Source organism: Melanotaenia boesemani, chromosome 7, assembly GCF_017639745.1.
Source record: "Melanotaenia boesemani isolate fMelBoe1 chromosome 7, fMelBoe1.pri, whole genome shotgun sequence".
NCBI lineage: Eukaryota > Metazoa > Chordata > Actinopteri > Atheriniformes > Melanotaeniidae > Melanotaenia > Melanotaenia boesemani.
The window spans coordinates 1,615,857-1,625,194 of record NC_055688.1 but is presented as its reverse complement, the minus strand read 5'-3'; the positions used below and the strand labels follow the sequence as shown (position 1 = coordinate 1,625,194).

The window sequence follows — 9,338 nt, the reverse complement described above, 5'->3', positions numbered from 1 at the left end:
CTGGAGTTGCTTTAATCCGTTTATTGTACACTCTTGGGGGTACAATTAAGGTCAAACTTGATGCAAAACTCCTCCAAAATTGTTCATAAAGTGCGAAAATGCCCAGACTCCTTTCACCATCAGATTCTGTATAAACAAAGTTTTCTATTAAAAAGAACGTATCGATTGTTCCATATCGGTGTGTTGTGAGGAGTGAAATTATGTTTATATATCAATGTCCAGTAAAGAAGAACCTGTTGATGAACCTTGTTGCATACAAAATCACGTCAAAGAGTTTCTCTTCATCTACCACAGGCTAAGACCTCTGGAAGAGTGAAGGCCTCGTGATGGAGGAAGTTTATTATAGTTTTCTGTTCATACTCCCCAACAGCAGGGGGCGGAGACATCCTTCATATGGTCTGACAGCTGCTATATCAACGACGACGACGAAGAAGAAGACGAAGAAGAAGAAGAAGAAGAGCTTACATGTATTTGTAAAGAATTATTATAATAAAAAAGAACCGTTGTTAAAGCGGAAGTGTATGCTAGTGTTAGCATTAGCATAAGCTGTTGCGCGAGGACGACTCAGTGTTTGCTTGTTGTTCGGACTCAGATTTAAAATGTTGGAACCGAACAGCTGCTGCTAGCTAACCGCGGTGAGGAGAGCTAACTGTTTTCAGCTGTTTTCTATCAGAACCGATTATCTAATAAAAACGGAACTAGTCCACTTCACCTCGGAAACAACCGGTAGAAAACCGGGAAACGGTCAGAAAATAAGGCCCTGTCGTCTTTCCGAAGCTTCGGTGTCTTCAGCGGTGCCATGAGCAGCTCTGTAAGTGAACCTCAGTCTGAAACCGTCTATCACCTGGGTTGGGTCAGTCTGAAACAGAACCGTAACACACACACTCAGCAGGTTTGGATTGGGAGTGTTTTGGACCATGAGAGAGGCGGGGTGAACCACCGGTACCGTTAGTGTTCCTGTGGTTCTGATTCTGTTTGTTTCTGCTGTATGGACAGAAGGCAGGAGGATAAGCCCAGTTCATCTTTAGTAAATATGATCTCCTTACCTGTCAGGTGAATTAAGCTCCGCCTACTGCTGACATGTCCTGTGTTCAGGCTCAGAGGAAGAGGGCGTCCACAGGAAATCCTCTGGTTTCCAGAACCGGCACCAAGACCAGCAGAGCAGCCAACGCTAGGACAGCAGCTAGAAGGGTGGCATCTGGTGAATCTGCTCCCTCCACAGAGACCATCAACGTGATGGACAACCCTGAGGATGGTCAGTACCAGTCCGTCACCTAGACACCTCAGAACTGGCTCACATGCCCTGATCCAGTACTGACCCATGAACAGCAGATTATTCAATCAATCAATTAATAATCAGTAATGACGAACTGTGTCAAAACCCGTTTGTGTTCAAGGATTGTTGAACCTGCTAAAAATCTGATAGAAGGCCGCGGTCCATCTGTCCATCCATGTTGCTGGTTCTGGACGGGACGTCTCTGATCTTCATAATGTGTTCTTTGGTTCTGGTGGACGGCAGAGTGAGACATGAAGCATGGAGAGAAAACCCACGTGTGTGTAAGACATGATGTGTGGCCTGTAACTCTGGGTTCAGATGTGTTAAAGTGCTGATTGAAAGCTGGGTCATTCGGGTTTACATCAGATTAAAGAGACTCTGATGTCACCGTGACATCCACCATCTGTCGGGAACCCGGCTACGGTTTACATCCACACTTTGAGATTTTTTATCAGTTGTAAACTATGTTTAAAAAATGTCTAAAAACGATAATCTGACACATGAAGAGTCATTACGAAGCAACACTGCATGGGTTGCTCTGTCTGTCTCCTAGCAACATAACTCCAAAAGTTATGGATGGATTTTGATAAAATTTTCAGGAAATCTCCAAAGTCAAAATGGAACAAGTGATTAGATTTTTGGGGTGATCCGGATCACCGTCTGGATCCAGGAAATTATTTAGGAATTTTCTGTGCACACACAACTTCTAACTAAAAAATAAACCCACAATCACTGGGAAAAAAAAAGACAACGGCTTGGCGGAGGTCTGCGCTCTGTGAGGGCTTCCAGTTGATAACTTAGATCCTTACAAGCTACGGACTAATAAATGGAGTTCAGGTTTAGATGTTTCCAGCTGTTTCAGTCTGTTGATCAGATGGAAACGGAGGATGAAAATCTGCTCCTTCATTTCATCCATCCATTTTCTATTCCTGCTTATTCCAGCAGGCTTGCGGGGAGCTGGAGCCTGTCCCAGCAACCAGGTGAAGACCAGGATACACCTGGGACAGGTAGCCGGTCCATCACAGGGCCAACATCTGTCTGTTCTATCTATCCATCCAGAAATAACCAGAAGAAAACCCAGATGACCCGGCTTTCCAGCAGCACTTAAATGCAGCTTTGTCTGCATCAGGCACGAAATGTGTTTCAGCGTCTGTCTGAACAGGAACATGAAATTTTGTAATTTCTGCATGTGTAAATTTATTCTGTGCTCATAATTGCTGATATTTGTGCATTTGAAAACATATTTATAAGAGCCCAAAGTTACAGTTTCCAGATCACGTGTGTCACACGTACGACGACGTTGAGTCTGTTTTCCCTCCATATAAACGAGAACCTCCTGCTCTGTGTTGCTATAGGTCCACACGTATTCTTCTTCATGGTCGGCAGAGCTTTTCTGTGTTATGTGAGCAACGTGAGGATCGTTGGGCCTCATTCACAAAAATCTTTTATGGATTTTCTTAAATTTGTTCTTGTGTTTTACTTCAGATGTTTTTTACGTAAACACCGTCCGTTTCACAGACCTGTTTGTAGACTGTGAAATTAGTTTTTCTGCCTGTATTGATGAATACCCGTCTCTTTAAAAGCTGTTAGGACATTTTCAGCTGGCCCTAACTTGCAGGTAAACACTGGAAAACGTCCATTAAAGGTCTGGAATGATGTCCGTTTGCAGAGACGGACACGAGGAAAAATAACAAGCAGAACGCCAAAAGAATGAATGAAAACGAGAAGGAATCCTGATGAAACCTGTTCGTCCTCATTTTCATCATGACAACTTGTTAAAAATAATCACACGATAAGATTGAGATGGTATAAAAGCAGCTTTGTGTACAGGCGGGTCAGTAATTCCTCCTGAACCTGGACATCAGCCTGCAGTCTGGTCCATGAAGACATCTCAACCAAAACGAGGAAAGTGGGACATCGTAGAATAAAAGTTCATCTCTCTTTATGTAGCAAATGACCTCCAGCTGCATCCAAACGCATCCATGATGAAGTAAAACCTCCAGGTGAGCCTGCAGGTTGGACGGTGGTGTTATTAACCCGGACGTTACCTCCATCTACTAATTAAACTAATCATGATGATAAATAACCACTGTTGTAGTAATTATTAAAAACCTCCTCCAGTAGGTGGATGTGGGAGTCTGGGCTAACCTGGACACATATGGAGGGATTTTCTTGTGGTTGAGGAAACAGATCTGATGACTGGAAGTAGGATGAATTGTTGAACTTGTTCTTGAATAAAAAGGTTTAATTTCGCCCGCTGTAAACGATGACATCAGTTTACTGCCGCATACAGAAACCTGTGATGATGTAACACACCAGGATTAAGAAGCTGGTGAGGAAATGTAGAGTCAGGAAATCAACAGAACAGCCCGACCAGCGGTCCCACTGACTCACGGTGTCCAGGTCCGGCCCTCAAGAGCAACAGTCCTGCAGGTCCACACGATGCCGAATCGCAGTAAAACCGCAAAAGTATTAAAAAATACATTTAAAAAAAACCTGCAAAAGTATTTTAGCAATCCATCCTTTCATCTCCAGGAAGTCAGGGATGAGCCTCCATGAAACCGAGCAAGCAAACCAGGTACCAAGGTGGACCGGTTTGAGACCTCCACCGTCTGTGGTCCTGTGAGGACAGCGTAGCCACACCACCAGAGGATATGACGTCAGCGTGATAAACACACGGCAAACACAACAACAATCATGGCGTCGGTGAGCAGCTGTGTTGTGGTGCTGCAGACAGTCCTGGCTTGTGTGCAGCATCAACACCAAAACGCTCTGCTGTTACACCACAGTGCTGCTGTACCATCACAAGCAGGAGAAAGCAGATACGTCATTATCTGCACATGCGCCAAGTCTTGTTCCAGCTCTGGAGTGTTACTCTTTAGTCACCGTAGCGCCCTCCACAGCCTGGTAGTATGTACTACAGCGGTTTCATAGGGATGGTGAAGCCTTTTTTACTAGTTTTCGCCACCGTTTTCACACCTGAACCGGCTTCAGTGCCATCTCCCTGATCCAGCACACCTGGTTCAATTGAAATGTCCCATTGCCGAGTTCTGCCCCAGCATGTCTCCATTAATCTGATTCAGGTGCTGCAGCAGGAAACATCGAATACCTCTAGGACAGCGGCCCTCCAGGACTGACCTGGACCCCCTGGACTACCTGATCAGAACTCATAGTTGTGCATAGTGCATGTGGACCGAGCTGGACTTTATAACAACACTAAGTTGAGAATGTTGTTTCTACCGACATGTTGTCATCTGTGTGATGTCACCTGGTGTGTTCAGGGGTGGAGGAGGTGGTGGATCTCACCTGTGAGGCATCAGAAGCTGCTGTGGTGGACCTGACGAGCAACGACTCAGTGATGGTAACAATATAGGGCACGTAGTCAATCTGTTACCATGACAACTAACAAACTTTACCTAACTCTTCTTCTCTGGTTTCTTTGCTGCTGCTGTGGTCCAGTTGGTGGATGAAGGTAAAACAATGCGTTGCACAGATTAAACATGTCCGCATGTTAGTTCATTTAAGGACCAGTCCAACATTTCTATGGTTGTCCTCTATCAGGTCCTCTGAACAGGAGAGTCCCTGCGGGTGAAAGCTATGTGCTGAGCAGTGATGAAGATGATGACACCTCGCCTGCCTTCAATGCTGCTGCTGTGTCCTCTGTGCACACACCCAGGTAATATACTGATCCAAGCTCACATAAACTCAACACATCCAGGTAATATACTGATCCAATCTCACATAAACTCAACACATCCAGGTAATATACTGATCCAAGTTCACATAAACTCAACACATCCAGGTAATATACTGATCCAAGCTCACATAAACTCAACACATCCAGGTAATATACTGATCCAATCTCACATAAACTCAACACATCCAGGTAATATACTGATCCAAGTTCACATAAACTCAACACATCCAGGTAATATACTGATCCAAGCTCACATAAACTCAACACATCCAGGTAATATACTGATCCAATCTCACATCAACTCAACACATCCAGGTAATATACTGATCCAATCTCACATAAACTCAACACATCCAGGTAATATACTGATCCAATCTCACATAAACTCAACACATCCAGGTAATATACTGATCCAATCTCACATAAACTCAACACATCCAGGTAATATACTGATCCAATCTCACATAAACTCAACACATCCAGGTAATATACTGATCCAAGCTCACATAAACTCAACACATTCAGGTAATACAAACCCAGTTTAAAAAAATTGGATGGCTGCTTAGAATTCTCATCAGTCCATGTTTCATTCCCAGTAGAACATGAGCAACATATCAGATGTTGAAACGGAGACATTTTACCATTTCATGGTTTTTGAATCTGATGTTTATATTTGAAATCGTACATGGTCCCTCATAAATAAAATAAACGATGCCATCTGATGCATTGTACCAGAGTTAGCTTTAGGTTAATTTACATCTGCAGTCCCCTGGCAGGACACACTATAAACCACACAAATACCATGTATAGGCTCTTTCCGACTGTAGGAACCTTTTGCAGTTCCTATAACTTTTTCAGGAACCAGGCCGTTTTTTCGTGCATTCCGACATACAGGAACTAGGGACCAAAGCCCTCAGTTCCTAGAACCATTTTAGCTCCTGCTCCGAGGCAGGGTCTGAACGGGGTTCTATAGGAACCCTCATGACGTAGGTGTTTGGTGACTGGTAGCTCCGCCCCTTGCCAGATTTCCGCATTTTGTGTCCCCGCCACATTTAAAAAACACGGTTGCACATACGGACAAAAACAACAACAAGCAAGCGATAAATGGACCGACGAGGAGGTCGAAGCTCTTCTGACCGTCTACACCACAGAGGATTTTCAGAGAGGTTTTGATATAAAAATATTCCTGACGATCAGCTCTCAGTCAGAGAACGCGGGATAACGCGAAGCAGCGCACGTAGAAAACTCACACAAGACTACAAATAAATTAAGGACCACGACAACCGGAGCGGGACGAACCGAACAAACAGTAAATAGGACAGTTTGTACCACCGACATGTTTACTCGGGCAACGCCGCAGCAAATGACTCCTGCGTGCGGCAGGAAAAGCCAGTGTGATATGCAGCTTATACACACATGTAAATAGTTATTTTTGCTCTGCTGTATTCACTATAAAAAAATAAATGACTTTGTAAAGAGTCTGAAGTTTTCAGTTTGTGTCTGTCAGATGTGCTTTGGCCACATCTATAAAATATTAGCTAATAAAAATATTGAGTATTATTAACTTATCACAGCTATGAAATATTAAATAATCCATCTTTGGTCGCTACGTTTTAAGTCTTATCCTGGGTGTAAATTACATTAGTTTATCAACTTTATAATATGCTCCATATCACAGAATGAAGTTTATCATGTTTAACCAAGATCTGACACAAATTACACACCTGTAAACATTTCACCACCTTTTTATATTTTTACCTTCATATACGCTAAATCTGTGTGACTATGTCCTCATAATTCTAAACCATAACTCAGTCACAACCAACCCTCCAGTGACGGATTACTCCTCCACCTTTCTACTGATGAGTCCATAAAACACACAAAGCTTAAAGCAGATGATGAGATCTTTATTTTACACATAACACAAAAAAAAAAGAAAAAAAAAAGAAATGATGCCTTTTCTATGGAACGTTTCCTCTTTAAATGTGTACATCATGTATACATGTATGTTCTGTCTGTGGAACTTCCAGAACATGATGCTTATTATGAAGAGGTGTGTTGTGATTAGCTGGAAGGCAGGAGGTAAAGCATCCAGGCTGTTCTCCATCTCCTTCAGTATCTGCAGCAGGTGGTTGTGTCCATCCTCTCCAGTGCAGCTTCAGGCGGCCACAGATGTATTGAAATGTCTCCCTGGACATACAGAAATTCTCTATCCACTGCTCATCGGTAAAATTGAGAACAACCTTTTCCCGCTAGTTATCAGCTTTGCTCCGGACCAGCCAGACGGTGAGGAGTTCAATGAGCTGCAGCAACGTCTGAAACAGAACACGAGTTACAATAAACCCGCCGTCTGAAATATTTACTTATTGTAACACAGACAGTAGAAAACCGTCTGAAATATTTACTCATAAGACACGTATACAATCGGCGCATGTTTAATAAGTTAAACTTACACGTCGTCTCCTTTGTCTGCGGCGGATCTCCTGCCGCTGGATTCTTCATCTTCTGACTTTCAGGAGCCTTCCAGCCTCGACGTGAGACGCCTGGTTGTATCGTCCATCAGTAACATCTCCATCAAGCAGAGCATGAACACGACGATCTCTTCCTTCTCCATGTTAGCTTGCCTTGTTGTTTTGTTTTTAGCGGGTTTTGTTTTGTTGTTATGTGGCGCTAAAGTCACACGTCACTGTCGCAGACGTATGCGTCACATCGGTCCCGCTACCGCCCCCAACTCATGTAAGAATGCAACATGAAACAGTTCCCCTGGAGAAGGTAGTTCCTAGAACTAGGACAGTTATTAGAACTGCGTTCTTAGAACTTCTCTGTCGGAAGGTGCCGATTGTTTACACCCTGAACCCACCCAGACACAAACACACATTTCAAACAGAGTTGAGGTTTAAACCCGCTTATGTAGCTGAGCTGTTTGTCATCTGTTAGCGTGCCCACTGTGTGGTGGCTTCAAAAGAAAAGTAGATAGTCTAAAAGTTGTGTGGCAGAAAGCTCATTACAGCTGCAGATGGAAGCGATGCTGGTGGATCTTACAGACTAGCAGGGTGATGGCGGACAAACCCAGACTCAAGTTTAAAAATAGGCTAGAATTTTCAAAGCTCTAGGTTTTGTTTCTGGGGAATCTTGCAGTGATGGTACTGGAATGGCGTTTTATTACAGATTGAGCTTGTTTATATGGAGATTCTAGAGGTCTGATTCACCTGTCTGCCCCCAGCAGGCGATCCAGTGTGAGATGGATTTATTTATAAATATTTTAGCTACGTCCGTGGGGAGAAAGGATCATCACGCCTGTAAAAAGTAGTTCATCCCCTCATCCTTACTCTCCATGTGTTGTATGTTCTGTTGGTTCCTTCAGCAGAACTCAGCAGGTTCTGTGTTTCAGGTCGACTCCGGGGCTGATCAGCTGTCCTGTCTGTCTGGACCTGTACTCTGAGGTGAGACACTGCCGGTCACATGACACCAGACACACCTGCACGCTGCTGTTGGCGCTGTGAAGTACCCTGACATCGAATTCAAACGTCGGTTGATTGTTAAGTTATGTATCTGGCATGTAAACATACACAACTGTTTATTAAGGGGATCAAAGTTCAGGTCATTCATTTTCTTTCATATTCTAACAAATCGCCTTTGATCACTTTGATTGATCTGGCTTTACTCCTCCATTTATCACCGTGTTGTCGCCATCAACATCGAAGTTTGCATCAGCCAGGTGATCGAAGCAGACGTTGCTGCATCTGGATCATCCCACCGGCAGCAGCATCCAGCTACCTGCTCCTGAACGAGCCGAGTTCTTCATCTGCCCAGTCCTGCGCTCTAACCGGCTGTGGTTTCCTCCGCAGATTGTCGAGAGCGGCCGATTGGTTGTTTCCACGAAGTGCGGTCATGTGTTCTGCAGCCAGTGTCTGAGAGACGCTCTGACATCATCGCACACCTGTCCCACCTGCAGGAAGAAGCTGACCAGTCGCCAGTACCACCCCCTCTACATCTGACGCCGCTGTGACATCACCCCTCTGCCCTGCTACTATTGGATGCTGGCCCACTGTCAGTGACATCATCAGTGATGTTTTGTTGCTGAAACTTTTTTCCTTTTTCTTTCCATGGACATTGATTGATTGAGAGTATTTTGATTTCTGCTCAGAGTTGATGTTCGGCTCAAATTTCTGTTAATAAAGTTGAAATAAATTCTATTTGAAGTTAACTTGTGTTCGATCGTCAGGGAAATTCATTGATCTGTGGAATTGTTTCATTGTTCAGTGAATATTCAGCTTATAGATCTACAGGTGTCATTGTTCCCCGGCTGCCTGGCACTGAGTGGAGATAGTCCTGCTGATGTCTGGCTGTGGGAACGTGGAGGCT

At 44.0% G+C, this 9,338-nt stretch overlaps 1 protein-coding gene across 2 annotated transcripts; it reads left to right on the top strand.

The window, feature by feature from the left end:
• Positions 1–411: 411 nt before the first annotated feature.
• rnf4 (ring finger protein 4) lies at positions 412–9,176 on the top strand. 2 transcript variants are annotated; one of them, XM_041989602.1, is made up of 7 exons: positions 412–811; positions 1,054–1,255; positions 4,558–4,637; positions 4,736–4,748; positions 4,838–4,952; positions 8,365–8,416; positions 8,822–9,176. In XM_041989602.1, the coding sequence occupies exons 2-7, from the start codon at positions 1,081–1,083 to the stop codon at positions 8,969–8,971; spliced, it is 585 nt and encodes a 194-aa protein (XP_041845536.1). In that variant the 5' UTR covers positions 412–811; positions 1,054–1,080; the 3' UTR covers positions 8,972–9,176. The 2 variants fall into 2 exon arrangements, with proteins under 2 accessions (XP_041845536.1, XP_041845537.1); XM_041989603.1 differs by having other exon boundaries at positions 414–811; positions 1,096–1,255.
• The last annotated feature ends 162 nt before the right edge of the window (positions 9,177–9,338 follow it).

Excerpts from the sequence above, each read along its gene's own strand:
- rnf4 (XM_041989602.1), top strand. The coding sequence starts at position 1,081 with ATGTCCTGTGTTCAGGCTCAGAGGAAGAGGGCGTCCACAGGAAATCCT. Across the intron at positions 1,256-4,557 it reads GATGGACAACCCTGAGGATG|GGGTGGAGGAGGTGGTGGAT; the intron begins GTCAGTACCAGT and ends TGGTGTGTTCAG. Across the intron at positions 4,953-8,364 it reads TCCTCTGTGCACACACCCAG|GTCGACTCCGGGGCTGATCA; the intron begins GTAATATACTGA and ends TCTGTGTTTCAG.